The following is a 21,859-nucleotide window of genomic DNA, read 5'->3' on the forward strand; positions in this document are numbered from 1 at the left end:
TTCAATCAGAACATCAGAAAATAGAATTCAGAGTGAGGATCACTTGTTGACTTCAAATGTTGTAAGAAAAGTGGCCCTGGACCCACATGATGATAAGAGATGCATTTTGTCATGTGGCATACATACTCTACCATGGGGGCATTGTGATTTGAAAAATGGGAAACAATGCCCAATTACAGAGCATGATTTGAAATAAATAAACATGCCTATGAACTTATTTGGGTTCAAAAAACAGGCTATTATGGAGCTGCCGACACCACAACCCTCTCCTGATATGCTGTCTAAACTGAGTGGCTTGTTAATTATTCATCTGAACAGCATACTTACAGATAATGATGATGAAACAGGCAAAACATTGTACATATTTAACAATAATTTAAATCATTACCAATTACCTGTAGGTGGGCAATTGCAATTTATTACAACCCCTGAGGGTGATGTTAAAATTTCAGTAGGGAGAAATATTTATAGAATTAAGCACTCAAACATGATTTCTGGCACTGTATATACTGTTTCTGCTGGTGACTGCTTATATATTGAGGTCCCTGGATCCTATGACAAGCTTATACCCTTTTTTATAGAATTAAGAATCAGATACTCTATAATAAATAACCAATAAAAGAAAATGCCTAATGATATATTTGGCCATACAAGACATGAAGATCACAGTGATGAGATTCTTATGCTTGATGTCAGAGTCAAGAAATTAAGAAGTGATTTACAAGCTTTACAAACTACACTCAATGCCAGTCTTCAATTAGAAATTACAAATTTACAATCACAATGCATGGACCCTCTTCTTAAAATTGATTCTGAACTCAAAGTGCTGCTTCAGAAATATACTGACCTTGCAACATTAGATAATTTTCAAAGTTTAGAAGAAGCTGTAGCAGCTCTTCAAGCCAAATTTAAGACCCAGGCTAACAACTCTGAGCAATTGAAACAGCAATTGGAAGAGCAGATAAATAATGTCCAGACACAACTCCAAACAATTGTCAAAAGCATAAAATCACAGGAAGATTTTGATCTAGTGATTTCCACTCTAAAGGAACAGATTCAGTCACTCCAAATACCTAATCTGGATCCCCTGAACAATGCCAGAGCCGAGGTTAAAGAAAAAATTGAGACACTTGAAAATTTTATGAACAACTTGCCATCTTCTGATGCTTTGAATGCAATAACTCGGAGTGTAGCCAACATTAAGCTGCAACTTGAAACGTATGAAGATTTTGGAAAAATTCAAAGTACCATAACCCATCTTGAAGGTACCATAGCAGCAGTGCAAAGTGATTTGGCAAATGTACTAGAATCCCGCCTGCCCGGGATTGTAGACACACTTGTCAGTGTCCAGCAACAAATCACAAAGCTTGAAAACCTCAACACTGAATCTGAGCTATCTCATTTTCATCACTTGATCGATGATATCCAAACAAAACTTGAAATTTTACAGCAATCAACACCCTCTCAGGCAGATATAGCCCTGCTCCAAAATGCTATGCAAAATGTGGCTGATGCTTCTGAATTAAATAATGTGAAATTGGCACTTGAATTTTTGCAAAATACTGTATCAAATCTTCCCACATCACAGGAACTTAAAAATATTAAGAGATCTGTGAATAGGATATTGAAATCAGAAGATATCAAGAATATCCAGACAGAGATCAAACAACTTACTCAGACAGTGGCCACTCTTCCAACCAATCAACATATTAATGAACTGCATGCCCTGTTTGAGGATATCAGAAGACAGGTCCATGATCTTACTGCTCAAAATTCAAAATTGGCAATTGTTGAAAATTTGCAACAAATTGTAGCTAATATCAAGCAACAGCTAGGGACCATGGAATCCAATCAAGCAAATGCTCTGTCTGTTTTTGCCACCCAGCTACAAGATATTGTGCAACAATACAAGAGACTTGCTGTGGACATAAAGATCAAGCCAGGCCATGATGATGTTGTTAGGACTATCAATGAGCACCTTGAATCTGTAACAAGCAGATTGCTTACAGCAGAAAAAGAAATAACGGGCATAATCGAGAATCCAAAACATTCAGTAATTCTTGAATTGTACAGCATCCCCAACAAAGAATATGATTCTCCATTTACAGCAGGTGGCAAAATATATATGCTGTCCCCTGCACAATTTTATTACCAATTTTTTGTTGGGGGCACATTGAGACCAATCAAGATCAAATATTGGCTTCAACCACAGGCACACCACTACCCCACCTTATCAATAACAAATGCTGACAACAAAGTAAAAATCACCAGTGTAGAGTTAGAGGATTTTACAGACCCCGATACATTAGAAACAGCCTATGCTGAAGATGATGGCTCTCTGGAATTTAAAATACAAATAGGGGACAAATTATATTTAGAAAATCCTGCAGTATCAGCTGCTGAACACCCCATAGTTGCAATATTCTTGTTTACATATTATGTCTAGTTGTTGATGAATTACACAGACAAGCCAGACATAATTTTAAGAGACTCCCAGTAGTTACAAAGGGCATAGATGATTTATGGCAGAGCGACTTGATTGAAATGGCAAGTGGGCAGTTGAAAAACTTAGACAAAATCAACAAGGGCTACAAGTATCTACTTACTGTAATAGACACATTTTCAAAATTTGCCTGGGCTGTGCCACTCAAATCCAAGACTGGAAAATGTGTTACAGAAGCCCTCAGGACAATCATCAATCATTCAGGAAGATCACCGCGCTATTTGCAAACAGATAATGGCAAAGAATTTTATAATTCTGTGTTTCAACAATTTATTAAAAGCCAGGCAATAAAACATTACTCGAGTTACAGTGACCTCAAAGCCTCAATTGTAGAGAGATTCAACAGAACCTTAAAAAATCTTATGTATAAACAATTCACACTGCAAGGTAATTATAAATGGATTAATATTCTTCCAGAACTTCTACATAAATATAACAACTCGGTCCATTCCACAATCAACATGAAACCCTCTGAAGTAACTTCATCTGATGAGCAAAAATTGATCAGGACTGTTTATTATCCTAGATACCAGCCAACAACAAGAAAGGCCAAATACAAGGTGGGTGATCAAGTAAGAATCAGCAAATATAAGCACTTATTCAAAAGAGGCTTTACAAGAAACTGGAGCACTGAATTATTTACAGTGGTTCAAGTTAAACCCGGGACCCTTAACACATATATAATAAAAGATCACCGAGGAGAAATTCTCAAAGGCAGGTTCTATGAACAAGAGCTCAGCAAAACTAAACAGCCTGACACATATCTCATAGAAAAAATTATCCGCAGAAAAGGCAACAAGTTACTTGTCAAATGGCTGGGTCATCCGGAAAACAGCTGGATCGATGCAGACAAAGTGATAATATGAGCACCTGGGATGTTATAAAAAGGCTGCCAGAACCTGAACAGCAGAATAAGAGAAATGGCAAGTTGCTGCCTGATAATATTAGGTGTCTTATTGTTGGGCCATCTGCTTGTGGTAAAACTACACTAATGGTTGATAATTTTTTATTGGCACCCAACTGGTTAGACTGGAAAAACAGGCACTTGTATGTCTTCTCTAAGAGCTTGGAACAATTAAAATATCAGCAGTTGATGAAGCTATATGATGGATTGGATATTGCCACTTTTGAATCAGAAGTTAAGCCACTCCATGAATGTCTCGATAATTCTGTTGTTGTGTTTGATGACATTATACTGGATAATCAAAACAAGGTTAGAAATTTCTTTACACAGGGCCGGCACAAAAACATTGATTGCTTCTACCTGGCACAGACTTTTTCTAAAATTCCGAAGCAGCTGATCCGAGACAACAGCAATTTTATATGCGTGTTTCATCAAGATCATACCAACCTCAAACACATACATAATGAATATGTAGGTGGGGACTTGAGCTACAATGATTTTTCCAAGTTTTGCAGCAAGTGCTGGAACCAGGACAGTTATGGGTTTGTCACAATTGATATGACAAGAACACCTAATACTGGCAAATACAGAAATAAAATCAACGATTTTCTAGACGTTGAGACATAAATAAATAACCATGAAACGACCAATCATTGATGATCTTAAGTTAAGAGATTATCTTGTAAAAAGATTTAAGGGATGGAAATCAGAGAACCGTGGAATTTATGAAAAACACAAACAAACAGAACAGCCTGTCATTGATGCTATTAATAATTTAGGTAAAAATATCAAAACTGTTACAGAGCAAAATCAAGATTTGATCACAGAGCTTGTACCTGTAGCTGCAAGGAACATATTAGATTATCCATTCACCCCACTTTCCAGCATTCATACACCTAGTCCTGTTGCTCCTAGAAGAATTGAAGCTACTCAGGATCCTATTGAATTGGGTCTTCTTGCTCAAAAATATTTAACCACACCTAAAGACAACAAAGATGAGGTGTTTGGCTTATATGCTGACACAGAGCTTGATGGCAGTATCATACACAGAATTGGCAATTTCAGAGTAACTTTTATGGGGGATGATATAATTGTTTATTCAGAATCTCGTCTCGGAGAAAAAGGTGCTTTTGTTAAGTACCCCGGCACACCTGGATTGTGGGAACTGATGACTAGGAAAAGGCCTGGCAGCTATACAGATCAAGATTATGAACATTACAAAGAAATATTAATAAAATCAGATGCTCTATACCAGAACAATGATCCCACACAGAAAAGGGTCAAGTCGAGCAGTGGGGCAAAATACAATAATTTAATCAAGCCCATATGGTCACAGATCAAGACTGGCAGTGGAATCAAACAATACAACACCCTGCCTAAAGAATTTGTGTGGGTTGATGATGTCAGGAAACTTGTAGATAGGTTATTGGTGATAGCTGGGGAGGAAAATGCTGGCAACCACAATTTTTACAATGAAAAGGTTGGAATTATGGACATGATAAGCACAAAATTGTCTAATTTTATAGTGAATGACACTAAGGGGATTGGATATCTCATAAAAATTATTAATACTCTACCACCTAAATTTTGGAATGTTTCTGAGGGTCGGGGCCTTGTTAATGACATTATAAACAAGTTGCCATTTGAACTACATATTCCAGGCTATCAGTATTGTGGTCCAGGCACAAAATTGGATCATAGATTAAACAGAGGTGATCCTGGTGTAAATCCCCTAGATGCTGCTTGTAGAGACCATGACATAGCATACAACACACATTCTGATCTTGACAAGAGACATGTTGCAGACAAGAAATTAGAAGAGGCTGCATTTGGTAGATTTGTAAGCAAAGATGCTTCTTTGAGTGAAAAAATAGCAGCATTGGGAACTACCATAGCTATGAGCACCAAACAAAAACTGGGGTGGGGGTTGTGAATATGTATATAATAAACCTACAATGAAGGCCAAGGGTGTTATGTATCAAATACCTTATGCAGGTCTTAAATCTCTTAAAACTATTGATAGTCTTTTAACCAAAAAGCAGCGCAAGAAAAAAAGCTCTTGTCTTGCAAAGGGACATGGTATGAAATTGTTGCTTAGTACCCCCCAATTAAAAAAATTACAGCAATCTAGAAAAAAATCACATGTGGGGGGATTCATATTTACCATCCCTGCCATCTTAGCTGCTCTCGGGGCTGTTGGGAGCTTGGCTGGGGGATCAGCTGCCATAGCAAAAACAGTAATAGATGCCAAGAAGAATAAGGCAGAATTAGATGAGCAGAAGCGCCATAACCTGGCCATGGAGAAAAAAGGCAAAGGTGTTAAGAGAGCCATGAATAAGTTTAAAAAAAACAAGAGCCGCTTACAAACCAAGATATTGAAGCTTTAATCAAGCCATTGGGCATCAAACATTTTAGAGGTGTGTACATGTCTGATTCTTTGCCGGAACAACCACTCAACAAAGAGTGTGGCATTGTTAATTTGGATGAGTACAAAAATCAGGGCACTCACTGGATCTGTTATCTTAAATATTTAAACGATGAGGCATTTGTGTTTGATTCATTTGGAGGTGTTCCACCTGAAAATTTAGTAAAATATCTAAAATCAGCTAATCTTTATTACAATAATGCCCGTGTTCAAAACTTCAAAGATGTTAATTGCGGACATTTGTGTTTATCTGTTCTCAGATATATGTCTCAAATAAATAAACCATCAATTGAAAATTTTCAAAAGGCCTTGTGGTATCTGAAACATCATGGGGGTATTCCATCTCACCAGCCAAAATTCAATATTGAAACTCAAATTGCATGATGACATAGTGTATCCCAAAACAATAGCTCTCAGGGCATTTTACGGCATGTACTTGATACCTAATATTACTCACCACAACAACACAATTGCAGTAGGGGATCAAAAAATTGTCATCACTCCAGGGCAATATAATCTGTCCACTCTAAATGATCAATTACCCAGAGGTATAGTGTTAAGTCAAAATTCTGTCACTCACAGAGTAGAGATTGTATCTGCTACAGAAACAGTGCATCTGGGTACTATAGGAGAACTGTTGGGATTTGAGAACAACACAAAACTTGAACCGGCCATCGAACACACTGCTATGAATATACCCAAATTCTTAGCCATAGAGACTCTGAATATTCACTGTAATGTGGCCGAGGGTATGATCACCAAATCAAATGGCATAGGCACTCACAAACAAACTGGCATCATTGCAACATTCAAACCTAATTCCGAATTCATGGAGCCGATCATCTACAATCCATCCCCAACATTATATTTTCCCGTGTGCCATAATAGAATAGATTACATTGAATTGATGGTCACTAATGAAAAAGAAGAATTAGTTGATTTTGCTGGAGCCACAACAACTGCTATCATAGAGATTAATATTTAAATAAAAATACATACAATGGAAAATATTGAGAGTTATGAGCTACAATCATTCCCCCCAAACAGGAGGACATTTGCAAATTTAAATCAACCCAACACAGAAATCGAGGTTGACCTTGATGTAGGGGACGGCTTTATACACCCCCACAGAGCAGATCTATACATCAAATTTGATGTTGTAAAGCTCGATGGAACAGATTATCCGGCAAATTCAAATATAAGATTGGTAGACAATTTTGTGCCGCATCTTTTCTCAGAAATTGAGATCAGAAAGCATGGTGTTGTTATAAACAGAGTGGATTATCCCGGCATTACCTCCACAGCTTTGGCCACATTAAAATTATCCAAAACCGAGGCTTCATACTACAGAATCGGTGGATTTGAAGCTGGTGATAAAATATTATCTAAGAACCACACAGTGCTGTTCCCTATGCGCCTGTTGCCAGGATTCTTCTCGGATTACAAAGAAATTATGTGGAAGGGTGGTTTAAGAATCACATTTAGAAGAGCTGCCAATGATAATAATGCTTTGATGAGGTACAGCACATTAAACCCTACAGGAGAAGCTCTGCCCAATACCCTACCTGATGAGGGCAAATGCATTATTCAGACTATGGAGCTAAGAATCCCGGTTGTTGAATATGAGGCCAGTTACGCTCTTAAATACAAAGCTGATATAATAAAAAATCCACAGATTCCTCTGCAATTTTACACATATCAATGCGTACAGAAGCCCGCATCTGGCACATATTATGAGTTTGATGCTACAAATTCATTCTCCAGCATACAATACGACATGCCTGATTTTGTGGTGGTATTGTTTCAGACTGGGAGACACAACAATCAGGAAAAAAATTCAAGTAAATTTGATAGCTGCAACATCAAGAACATATATCTTAAAAATGGCAGAAATGAGGTATTTCCTAGAGAAAATTATAATTTAGACATGTCCAAGGATGATTTTCTTAAATTATATGAGGCTTTTTCGGCTTTCAAACGTGTCACTACTGGCAGTACTGATATGTATTACTCACCAGATGAATTCAAAGCACGGAGACCCATGTTTGTAATCAACACTTCAAAAAGGAAACAAGTTGTGGTTAATGACAGGACAAACATTAAAATTATCTGTGAATTCCATGAGGCTTTACCTGAAGACACCATTTGTAGTGTTATTCTCATAGGAGAAAAATCATATGTTTATGATGTAAGAAATGAGAGAATCACGGAGCAATTCTAGAAGAATTACATTGTTTTAATATTAGATAAACAAATTGAAGCTGGTACCCAATTGAACTTAAACCAGAAGTAAATATGTGTGTGTGTGTGTGTGTGTATGTGTGTGTGTGTGTGTGTGTGGCCTAGTTTTAAGTGTGGCCACAAGAGGGGCATATTTTTAACAAATTTATGGACAACAATCTCACAAAAGTGCCTTTTATAAGTGTAGCCTCATCAATCTGAGGGGGGTCATACTTTCTCATGGAATCCATGAGGGCATTTTTACAAAAATCTTGGATTAAACGGGGGTTCCACACTTGAACAAAAAACTCATATGGCCATGTTGAGCCTGTTTTAAGTGTAAGCAAATCTGCTTGAGGAGAGTTCATACTTTCGTGGGTTTATCCCACCACAAACACCACTACTCACAAATATGTTCATAAAGTTCCGCCACGAACTTTCTACGATGAACACTATCTCCAGGGAACCGTAAGCTGGTTTCTTCCTTATAATGATCTGACGGCGATTGTACAGTGTGGTTATCAGCAATTCATGTTGCTCACTTAGTGGGTAGGAAACACGAGGCTGCTCACCTGGAATAGCGATGTAATTGTCGATTACTGGAAACAATTCCTGAAGAGCGTGCCACTCCTGCAACTGTAGTTCAACACCGGCCACCCCGCTTCTGTGTAGCCTGAACCACAGGTTGGAAATCCAGATGAGAGGAAAGTCCGATTGAGATAACCTTTGTTTTCGAAGCATTCAAATAGTAGACGTGATCAAATAATATCGACTGGCGTATAAGACTAGTTACTTGTTTTTGTTCTTCAGGTAAATGCTGATCGCTCTCTTTCTGAAGAACCCCCTTGAAATTAGTGTACGGTTGAAATCTTTTTTTCAGCGGCATCGAAATAGAGGATTCCATGACTAAGAACTGCGAGATACTGCATGTCGCAGCGTGCAGGTATATATTTGAAGAAATGCGTGGGGTGTGTTTTTGAGACGCATGCGCGCGTAGCAAACCAAGCATGTGCTGGACAAAAAAGGTGGATGGGGTGGGGCCTTACAAAGATCAATGGTGAGAGAAAAATCAGCAGAATATCATAAACGTCATATTGAGGAAATATTGGATAACAAATATTAATTAATTTAATTAAAGCATCAACCGCATTGTCGATCTGAAATTAGGTTTATAGACAGGGGGCAAAATGGAAAATATCGACGATGTTCTAGTATTGGATTGTTTCTGTATTTCCATCGGTATAATCCTCCACCACATTTGAAGCATACTGTTTTATCCTCTTTTTGAATGTAAAATAATCCTGCTTCGGACAGAGCTTCTACAAACGGGAATTCTTTTGATTGCCAGTTTCTGAAAGAGGACAATCTAGCATTGAAAGATCCCATCTCTGGATATTGCGTCATTGTTCTGTAAAGACACAAAACAAGATAAATATTATAAGTAAGCTGTTGTAAACTGTAACGCTACAAAATTATTAATATACTATTAGGACTATATGTAACTTGTATAAAATTTCAAACAGTATTTACTGTCAATATTTTCTAGTATACGTACAAGTATTATAAATTTAATTTACGAGTCAGCATATAAGTTGTTATAATATTGTCGTTTTTTATCGGTACTGGGAATAAAATTTGAAATTTATGCATGGGTTTACCAGAGGCTCTATGGAATAAATACAGAAAACAGTAATGCCCACAGTACACAGACCCGTAACTTTGTATCTGATGAGTGTTGTACGTATAGAATTTAGACTTACTTTCCAAAAATCGCAAATGGTTATGCACATGTGGAGGTTTTCCGTAACTATCAAAAAATTCCCCCCGGGAGTTACTGTCTATGTAAATTGCTACCCAGTGCTTCCCGGGGCTATCTTTGGGATCTGTATTTACAATCAACGCTGCTGGTAGTTCCACATGTACAGGTAATTCATTAGCTGCGAAAACCCCAACATGATGATTGTCGAAGGCTCTATTTGATATTAACCCGTGAAGCAAATTTAAAGTCGACAGCATTGCTGGACACTAAATAGTAATATTGTGCAACTCACCTTGTTATACAATTAATCCAGATGAATATCTCTTTGATTATTAATTTCCATGAGAGCGTCAAATTCAGAGTAGATAACACAAGTCACAGTAGATTCCAAAGCCGATTTGAAGTGGACTTCCAAGCTAACAGCCCCTTGCCGTTGAAGACTGCAGTGGGATATGACACTTGCAGCTGCGTCTGGTGTTATATCGAAAACAAGTAATGCGTATCCCTGGGGGTATTCCTCACGCGATATATTGTTTCCTTCATCCATATAGTATATCCCTGTTCCAGAGAATAATGTGTGATATGCTGTTATGTACTTGTTGTTTTCAAAGTCTGGTTGAAGTGGTTTGCCGGGAATTTGGACTCCATCAACAGAAGTTGTAATTGAAATGTTGAAAATTGAATGGGTTTGTAGACAGAGTGCCGTTGAATGCATCGTTGGTAACAAACCCCACAACTAATCGTTTCGGAAGACGTCCAAGTATCACATTGTCAATTGTTTTTGAAACAATATCTTTTGGAATAGTTACAGCTTTAAGTTGTACTCTTGTTAGAGGGTATTTTGCTGTATGTTTTTGCAATATGCGATTGTGACTAAGTTTGATGGATGAACTGACCGATACTTTTCTCACATATAGTGTAGCATCCAGAATTTCCACTTTGCCTTCACTGTCATCTAATCCCATCAAGCAGAAAGTGTTTTTCGAAGGAATCAGTTTTATTCGCATTTCCACTCCATTGATCAAAAATTTCTCTTGATTGAAAATATCAGAATGCAAGTAACCAAACATATCAAATGTTTTACTCTGTTTTGTTAGTTGGTTACGTTTTGTAAAGCCTTTGTTGTCTTCCGAAACGTTATCAAAAGCGCCTGCTGTATCCTTGTACCACAATGCACTTTGGAGATGAGATGATTTTGCAGATATGTCATAGTTCAGTGCTTTTTCAAAATAAGACCTGTATGGGTGCATGTGAGATGGAAACGAGATGAGTTTGTTATTTAAGTAGATTTGTACTTCGCTGAACATTGCATTGAGAAAATCATTGACAGACCCAATTGTTTTATCTGTGGGTAGCAATAACTGACCATTCGCTTTTACAATTCTGGCATCTATATTCAACATTGTGTGTGCTAAATCCATATAATCATCACCATGTCCAGGTATTACAAACTCGGTGGGGGCATTATCTGCCAGAGAACTAACAGGTTTGTATCCGATGGTGTGGTGTTCTAAGATGCTTGTCTGAGTAGGTTTTACCGAGAAAATATCCAATTCACTTTTAAAACACTCACATGATTTCTCCCTAATTAGCGCCATATCTAATCAAAAATATCTGATGTTATTTGAATTTTCTTACGGTTGCGTTTGGTTGTTTTCTTAGTGTTTGTATTGGCACTGGATCTCTTCTTTCTCTAAGCGGTCCTTCCAGTTCGCTGTCCCGAAGCAGAGTGATTCCTTTTGAAATGTTTATGCCCCTGATAACCTGAACCAATCATTTCCTTTAGCTTTGTTTCAGCTTTTCTTTTAAGATTTGATCTGGCATCCGAAATTCTGGATTGTAGTGACTGTTTTAGGGGTGTTTTGTCTACAACATCACCTAACACATATACCCCTGTTTTTAACATTTCTTTCCCTACAGCTTTCGCTCCTTTCTTGATAAGAGGCAAAGCTGACCGAAAAAGTCCTCCAAGAAAACTTCCAATGCCATGTCCTTTTTGATAGGCAGCACCGTAATATATGTTACCCACACCAGATCCAGCTTGTTGATGGTAGTATTGAAAATATGGGTCATTCATAATCAGAGCTTTTCACCACAACATCTAAAATGAAGTTTCAAACACACTAGTCCGAAGGAGAATGGGATGTGTGCACCAGTGCTGTCCCTTAAGTCAATTTTTATTTGTTCGAAATTATGTTTCTGCACTGGGATGTAATGTGGTGAATCGAAAATTTGCACACCATCACTTCCAAAAGTATGTTCCATAGGATTAATGTTTATAATACGTTATAGAGGGGCGATAGCATCTCCCACCATATGTGATTCCACAATATCTGTGTAAATATACATCTGGGAAGGAATCTCTCTCACAACATTTGGAGGCGAGCGTCCAATTTTTACTTCTGATAGATCATCGGTCGGTTTAAAACCTAATATCCGTGCCAGTTGAGGTGACAATCGTACATTTATGTTTCTCTGCTTGGTAGATATATGAACAGTCACTTGTTTGTACGCAGGATAATTTCGGAGACTAAAATTTAATGTTTCAGAATATTTATTGATTTCTGCAACAATGCTGTTTATAGATGCGTAATAGCCTTCGGATATTCGAAGTTCGTTCCATTTGACATCATCCATAGATTTATATTGAATATAGTTGTTAAATCTTGTAATGTTTAGTATTGAATAAGGATAATGCACTTCTACCAATGCCATCTCCCATTTGTTGGTGTCCAACTCCACACGGTTCTGAAGCTTTGTGGTGTAATTAGTTAGAGTATTACTTGGGAAATATTTCATAGAACTGTTACTAGGCAAAGTAAGGTAGAAACCGTTTGCTTTTCTCATGATGTGTTATGAAGGTTATTTGTACCACTGATGAGAATATCTACAAAAATTTATGCCTCTCTCTCTCTCTTTTTGACTCCAAAAACGATGCGCTAATCCAGCTGTCAAATAATCTGGAGTAACCTTTCCAATGAACTAACAACTTTTTACTGGCTCCTTTACCTTTGGTCGCAAGGATTTTATCAATTTCATGCATATCCGGTAAGCGGACCAGTTGCAACTCTTCCGTATAAAATGTTCCATCGATTTTATGTCCTTGTAGATCTTTTAATTCGTACACTTGAGGATTTCTTTTCAAAATACGTTCTACCACAAATATTTCTCTTGTCCAATTTTCCATGTAACCTTTGTCAAAGCGTTTTTTGGTTTTTGTTATTCTCACTGTATCTCCTATTTTGAATGGCATCTTCAATGACAATAGTGGAGATGAATCAGATTTGAGTTTTTTGTCATACATATTGTGCCATACTTTCAAAACCTTCTCAGGAGTAACATCTGCTGGTGCCATTTTAATACTCGAGTGAATTTTTTGATTATAAGCTTTCAAAAGCTTTGGGAGTACATTAACAAAACAGCTGGTTCTTTGCTTAGTAAAATACTTCCACATGCGTTCCTTTAAAGTTCTGTTGAATCTTTCAACAATACTAGCTTTAATATCAGGATTCTTTGTTGTAAAATAAATTACATTTTGTTTTTCGAGATATTCCTGCACAATACTGTTGGTAAACTCACGCCTTTTGTCAGTTTGTAATTTCAAAGGTTTTGTTTTGCTTTGTTTGAAAATTTGCTGGAAAGCCTTTTTTATACATACACCAGTTTTATTTTTTACAGGGACAGCCCAAGCATGCCTGCTAAAAATATCGATAACTGTGAGTATATATCTGTACCCTTTGTTGTGATTCCGCAAACTCTGCATGTCATTCAAGTCAGCCTGCCATTGGTCATCGATATTATGCACAAAATAAAAGTTTCTCGGAAATCGACGCTTTACAGGTCTATGCAATGTGTATGCAGTTTGCTTTGTCAACCAATGTTTGATCGTTGACAATGGTATGGATTTTTTTACAGCTTTCCATAGTGTTGAAGCTGTAGAATAGGATGCTGGATGAGATGGATTGTACCAGATATTCTCTAATATTTTTTCGCTCATGGTTTGTATCTTGACCAAACTGGAACAGTACGTTTACGTTTGTGCCCTGGAAATGATGATACAAAAGAAATTGGTTCCTTTTCTTCTTCTTCTTCTTCTGCTTCTGTTAATTCTTGTGCCTCTTCTTGGTTAGCTCCGGACAGCGGAATATGGCGTCCGGGGTTGCCAAAAACAATCTGTTGAATAAACATCTGTCTCCGGCGGTTTCCAATATATTCTTGAGGAATATTAGATAACGCCAGAGCTCTATTGAACAGTTGCCACCCAATAGGATTGCTTGTTTTTCGTGGTCGAATTATATCCGATACTAGATCGACAATATTTGAGCCTTCAATTTTATTATTGTTAATAAAAACTGCCCCATATTTATCCCAATCAGTATTACTATTATGTAAAAGACGTTCATACAACAGTTCGGCTTTTCTACGATACATGCTAGGTGTAGCAGCTAGAATTTCTTCTTTCATATCAGTCAACTTCTCAGTAGATTCTGTAATCGGTAGCGACACAGGTTCTCTTTGTTTTCGAGTAATAGACAGAAATTTTTGGAGCACAATGCTGTAACGATTCCATTTTTCATCATCCGAAAGACCTTTGAGATTCAAAATTACTTGCATATCCTGATCCAATTGCGATAAGGATGTAGACGGTGCAGACATAACAGGATGTCTCATGTTATCCATAAATTCTTGAGGTATTATAACCATTTTTTTGGCATGCTCCATGTTCAGATTTTTTTTTCACTTAAATAAACTTGATAACACACCTCCTATTAAAGAGGCTAATAACGCAGGTAGAAATCCTCCGTGTTGCACTAGTATCTGTTTCTTCTGCTTTGTAGAGTGTCCTTTGGCAGAGAGATTACGTATCACCTTCTTGTACCGGCTCAATCTTGTTTTCTGAGGTGTTGAAAGAGGAACATTCCCTTTTAGAACATTGTAACAACACTCACAGATTGAATTAACTAAGGAAGAATCAGCAGCTTGTAATATCGCTGTGCGAAGAGCTGGTTTAGCATCCGACAAAACTTGGAGCACTTTAGCGTGTTTCACTCTTGGAGCCATGATGACAGAATAAACGACTAGTGATTATGCTTGCTTTTTTTGTAGGAATATATACATAATTGATCATCGTCGGGAAATATCCGCGACCGAAAACGTACTTCTTCCGGAGTGTTCTGCTTCAGATCAAACAGCAAATATCCATGGGGTTCAGCGGTGGCATTGTAATATGCATCTTTTATAAAATTTGGATTCTCCGGTATACTTGTCTAGATAAATAATTAATTTGGGCTCTGTCTCTTGGATTTTTGAAGCATACAATATAATGACAATTTAAAGATATATCCCTATTCCCTTTTCCCTGATGGAATAGATTTTGAGTGATAAAGAAAAGACTAATATCACGATGATGACACGCTTTTGTGAATAAATCTGTGACTCTTTGATCGCATTCCCTCATCTGATCATCGAGAATAATAAGATGAGGTCCAGAATTTGGCACAAATTGGTCAATATTAGGCATTCCTTCCCGAAATTGTACGAAACCAGGGAAATCCTTGTATGCAGATTGCCATTCCCCGTAGCACACCAAAATATTGTTGAATTTTACATTTACCATTTGGGGTAAACACTGGAGAAAATGCTTCACAAAATATGTCTTTCAGCATCCTGATGGACCAGCCAATATTGCAGAGAACGGGTGTTTCCACAAGCACTCCATTTCTCAAACTGTGAAGAATGTTTTAAATTACATATAATATAAAAGTCGAATGTTATGAATATTTTTCTAGTTGTTAGATTTTACTGATATGTTGTATCTTCAAATTACATATATATATTATATTGTATTGTATTATATATATATATATATACTTCATCAATAAATAAATATGTGTGTGTGTCTGTATACACACACACACACACACACACACACACACACACACACACACATATACAGACTATTTTTTTATAGTACGAAATTCACTTTACAACAGCACAACAAATGCCAGGTAGCATTAACACTGTACGCATGCGCGTTTGTAAAACCCGCCTACATATTCCGAGCATCAGCGTTGTGTTAGATAGCTCTCCATTGTTTCAACAACGATAAACAGCTTGGTGGTCCAGATCAAATTGGTTCTGGAATCTACTGTGACGTGTACCGTCTACTTTCAAGTATAAAAAGGTGAGTTGCACAATATTACTATTTAGTGTCCAGCAATGCTGTCGACTTTAAATTTGCTTCACGGGTTAATATCAAATAGAGCCTTCGACAATCATCATGTTGGGGTTTTCGCAGCTAATGAATTACCTGTACATGTGGAACTACCAGCAGCGTTGATTGTAAATACAGATCCCAAAGATAGCCCCGGGAAGCACTGGGTAGCAATTTACATAGACAGTAACTCCCGGGGGGAATTTTTTGATAGTTACGGAAAACCTCCACATGTGCATAACCATTTGCGAGTTTTGGAAAGTAAGTCTAAATTCTATACGTACAACACTCATCAGATACAAAGTTACGGGTCTGTGTACTGTGGGCATTACTGTTTTCTGTATTTATTCCATAGAGCCTCTGGTAAACCCATGCATAAATTTCAAATTTTATTCCCAGTACCGATAAAAAACGACAATATTATAACAACTTATATGCTGACTCGTAAATTAAATTTATAATACTTGTACGTATACTAGAAAATATTGACAGTAAATACTGTTTGAAATTTTATACAAGTTACATATAGTCCTAATAGTATATTAATAATTTTGTAGCGTTACAGTTTACAACAGCTTACTTATAATATTTATCTTGTTTTGTGTCTTTACAGAACAATGACGCAATATCCAGAGATGGGATCTTTCAATGCTAGATTGTCCTCTTTCAGAAACTGGCAATCAAAAGAATTCCCGTTTGTAGAAGCTCTGTCCGAAGCAGGATTATTTTACATTCAAAAAGAGGATAAAACAGTATGCTTCAAATGTGGTGGAGGATTATACCGATGGAAATACAGAAACAATCCAATACTAGAACATCGTCTATATTTTCCATTTTGCCCCCTGTCTATAAACCTAATTTCAGATCGACAATGCGGTTGATGCTTTAATTAAATTAATTAATATTTGTTATCCAATATTTCCTCAATATGACGTTTATGATATTCTGCTGATTTTTCTCTCACCATTGATCTTTGTAAGGCCCCGCCCCATCCACCTTTTTTGTCCAGCACATGCTTGGTTTGCTACGCGCGCATGCGTCTCAAAAACACACCCCACGCATTTCTTCAAATATATACCTGCACGCTGCGACATGCAGTATCTCGCAGTTCTTAGTCATGGAATCCTCTATTTCGATGCCGCTGAAAAAAAGATTTCAACCGTACACTAATTTCAAGGGGGTTCTTCAGAAAGAGAGCGATCAGCATTTACCTGAAGAACAAAAACAAGTAACTAGTCTTATACGCCAGTCGACATTATTTGATCACGTCTACTATTTGAATGCTTCGAAAACAAAGGTTATCTCAATCGGACTTTCCTCTCATCTGGATTTCCAACCTGTGGTTCAGGCTACACAGAAGCGGGGCGGCCGGTGTTGAACTACAGTTGCAGGAGTGGCACGCTCTTCAGGAATTGTTTCCAGTAATCGACAATTACATCGCTATTCCAGGTGAGCAGCCTCGTGTTTCCTACCCACTAAGTGAGCAACATGAATTGCTGATAACCACACTGTACAATCGCCGTCAGATCATTATAAGGAAGAAACCAGCTTACGGTTCCCTGGAGATAGTGTTCATCGTAGAAAGTTCGTGGCGGAACTTTATGAACATATTTGTGTGCATCGAGCATGCGAAAGTTATGTGTGAAACAGTGTCGCCGTATCTGAAATCAAATCATATTTTGGAAACTGCGTGGAATCTTGCATTCTCGACCTTCGCGAACAATGTTTCGGTTGAACAGATATTTCCCCTGTCCATGCATGTAATAAGGAGAAGTTTGTGCTTTCCCATCTACATGGATGTACAAAACCTGAGCCTTTGTCTATACAAAACATCGACGGAAAAAGACTTTCCAAAGAAGTGTTTGTTTTTTGCGAGAACATGCTTGTGGAAAAAATAGTGAAACATTTTAATTCAGTGGTTGCAGCAGAAAATGGATATGATAGTGACACAATTCCTTATGTGGGTGAGTGAACAAACTTGAAGAATAAAAACTTGTTAAATAACATCCTGATAAACTGGTGACACAATATAAACATTTTACATGTGTGTGTGTGTGCGGCTCTTTTGAATTTTGTAAATACTGGTAATAAACAGGAATAAAATATATGTCTTGGCTTGTTTTTCACTTATCACCCCTTTAAAAATCCTCATGGATTATATTTTTACTGGTAACAATCGTTAATAACAACATTAATAATTAACTATATAATGAAGAAGTGTGTATTGTGGACTTGTCGAAGATAAAGCATGAGAGCTTGTCTTCACACTGGTAAAAATCGGTGTTAATAACAACATTAATAATTAACTATATAATGAAAAAGTATGTATTGTGGACTTGTCGGAGATAAAGCATGAGAGCTTTTCTGCACAGCGCTGGACACGCAAAGGCAAGTATCTTTATTTTCATTCTATTTCTAACAGTGATTCGCTATTTCTTCTTGTCACTATAAAAAAACTAATTCAATTTTTCTTTTATCACATCTGTCGCCATTTTGCTTGTTTTTGTTTAATTCCTCTTTATGCATTGAGGTTAATCGAAACATAACTTTAGACTTTTACATGGAATTGAAACATAGAATGTTGCCTCCTTTGATTGAATCAAACCTGTGACTCTTCTTTGATCACAAAACAATAGTGACGGCCATCTTGCTTATTTTACCTACTCTTTATGCATTTAAGCTAATCGTTACTGGGGCCCCACACGGCAAAACAACAGATTCTAATTTATCTTTATACATTAGCGGTAAAGTCTTTGCGTTGTAATCAAAAGGCATTTTGTTTTGATTTTTAATATCTGTTCCTGCATAAATACTAATGGGGACTCAACACACTTCTTTTTTTTATTTTAAAAACAACATCATTATCAGCCAATTTGACATTGTGAATCGAACCCGGGGACCTTTTCATTACAGTATAAACATCCTATTTCCAATTAGTTCATTTTCTCTTTGTGCACAAAAAGCTAATCGGAACTTTTAAACGAATACAATTGAATATCCAATTTTCACCAACATTGGGAATCGAACCCTCAACCACTTGGTTAAAACATCTCGCGGAATAAAAAAACACCCCCCGCGCCGCGCCGCCCCGCCCCGCGCCGCGCCCCCGCCGCCGCCGCCGCTAAACACAAAACGCGGCCGCCATATTGATTTTATTCAAATACTATTTATGCACAGATGGACTAATTGGGACCTATAATGGCGTGACAAAACAATTGGCCTCATTTAACTACCTAGAAAATCGAACCCGCGACCTCTTCATTACGAGGCGACAACATTAACCACTAACCCAAGGCCGCCATATTGATTTTATTCAAACACTATTTATGCACAGATGGACTAATCGGGGACCTATAATGGCGGGACTAAACAATTGGCCTAATTTAACTACCTAGAGAATCGAACCCGCGACCTCTTCATTGCCAGGTGACAACATTAACCACTAACCCAACTCGATTTTCGAACTCAACCATTTTGTTGGCTTTATGTACACACAGGCTAATCGAGACCATTCAATATTGACATCGTCGCCTTGTAATCAAAGGGTCCCAGGTTCGATACTCGGTGGAGGCACATAGTGGTCCGAATCACCACTTTTCAACTGTAGGTCCAATCCTGATTAGTTTTACCGTGCATAAAATGGACTTAAAAAAACTAACTCAATCTATGAATCAATCAATATTGACTCTACCAGGAATCGAACCCTCGACGCCTCTTGTTTTACAGAGCAATAACCTTAGCCGCTAAGCTTTCGGGGTACAGCAAAATTCGGCGCCATCTTTAATTCATTTCTTCATGTGTTTGCATCATACGCAATGGTTGCGCGCGCATTTCCTCCACACACACACACACACACACACACACACACACAAACATACGCACGTGTTAGGTTAGCATACATCAAGAAACAACGTGACAAATCCATTGACCCCCTCCCCCACCGCTTCCGATGGCTTCAACGTGATCAGACACCTTCTGCTGACTCAACAATAAAACAGCTCGTACCCCGCTACACCGGATGTAACATAACACCAGGCGCATCGAATTTTTGCTGACGCGTAGGAACGAAGTGCTGCCTCTCTACTGTAATTAACAATCACATTGATGGGCATTAGTCGAAAAAATGAATTGCATTTAATATTTTTAACAAGTGTTACTAAAGCTTTTTGTTTGAAATATACAACAAAAATGAAGGTTCTTATGTCTTAATAGATACTGTCTTTTTCGTCACAAAAAGATCCACAGAATCCCGTTGCGGGTTGCGGAGAAATGACGTCATCAATATGGCCGCCGATAGAATTTGTAGTGCACCTGCGTTTTTGCATCAAATTAAAGGAAATCAATTGGAGAATTTGCAGAATAAAGTATATTATATTTACTCGACACGTTTTCTAAAATATATTAACAAAACCAGGAGAAAATTAGATTTTTAATTACCTGTTTTAACGTTTTTGGGTAAATTACTTAATAAACATTTTGACTTTATAATTGTAAGAGCGTTTTAAGAACTTTACAACCGTATCTGTATCTTATAACGAATTCATTGATTTGCTTCATTTTCCTTCGCTTTTTGTGCCACTTTTGGCTACTTTGCGAAGATGAGGATGAATGATGACATGATGAATGAACACTCACAAACATCCATGCCCATGATGGGATTTGAAGCCGGGACCCCTGGCGTTGTAGCGCGATGTGCTAACCACTCCGCCACGGGGCAGGCGGATCTTATAAGAGATAGCTAGGACCCCTAGATATAGCTATATCTTATTAAGGAACGAAATGGATTAAAATAAAATGATTCCGCAGGTCAAAATTGTAATATTTTGTATTAGTAGCCTAACATATTCTATGTAATATTTTGTCAACAATTTGATAAAATTAATAATACATTTGTTGATGTTACCTTCACTGTTGTTATTTTCGTCAATGAAAACTACTACGAAAGTTCAATGTGTGACAAGTAACTCGGCACGTTCTCAGCTTCATTGCTCACTTTCAACTGATGTCAAAGACCACAGCGCCTTCGAAGCACAAGCATTAAGTTACCGTAGTTGCCGACAAAAATGGCAAACTACACTGGAGACGTTAAACAAGTGTCTCTTATTAGGGGCCTGTCTCTTATTTGGGCACTGTACATTATATCTGCGGCTTGTTGCGTAAATAATTTGTAGTTATTTTGAGACCTTACTACTTTCAGTTACAATGTGGGGTGCAATGGCTGCCATTTTGATCATTCTACGTATCGCAAACGCACACGACACATACTGCAGTTATCCAAGAGAGAACTACAATAAGCTGCTTTTACTAATGATTGACGGGTAAGATATCTACTATTTTAGTATGTTCGTAAAAGAGCGTTCAGTCGACTGTATGGATAAGTAATGGAATGGAAGACATTTATGTTTTTTTCTTCTATGCTGCTTTGAAACTCTGGGATATTTCCTGTAAATGTATCATTAACTGTACATAAATTAAACCTCAGTTCTGATCTAACTTATCTGTATTATTACATAATTGTGATTTCGGTGGTGATTCCGACAGTTTCTCATCGTTATTACGTATGCAAAGAATGAATCTCCACGTTATTACACATTAGGGTAAAGGGGGGACAGATGGCGCACATTTTCAGTCAACGCAAAAAAGCTGTTTATTTATATTTTTATTTATTTTCAATGTAGTTTACATCATTCTTCAGTTCTCGAGGAACATTAAAAATGTACGATGGCTAAGTTCTGTATCACCATGTAGCCATAATATGCTTACTTACTTACTTACTTCCTCTAGTCCCCTTTTTTCTGCCATCATAGCGTAGGGTTGGTTGCCTCGATCCATCT

General features: G+C 37.5%; 1 protein-coding gene across 1 annotated transcript in view; it reads left to right on the forward strand.

Moving 5' to 3' along the window:
- LOC145992761 (glycerophosphocholine cholinephosphodiesterase ENPP6-like) overlaps window positions 1–21,859 on the forward strand; it is a 123,160-nt gene that overhangs the window by 58,240 nt on the left and 43,061 nt on the right. Inside the window, exon 2 of the mRNA XM_083129149.1 lies at window positions 21,223–21,343. Coding sequence (XP_082985275.1) covers window positions 21,228–21,343 — 116 coding nt within the window. The 5' untranslated portion in view covers window positions 21,223–21,227. The remainder of the gene's footprint in view (window positions 1–21,222; window positions 21,344–21,859) is intronic.

Source organism: Lepisma saccharinum, chromosome 9 (assembly GCF_977018435.1).
Source record: "Lepisma saccharinum chromosome 9, izLepSacc3.1, whole genome shotgun sequence".
NCBI lineage: Eukaryota > Metazoa > Arthropoda > Insecta > Zygentoma > Lepismatidae > Lepisma > Lepisma saccharinum.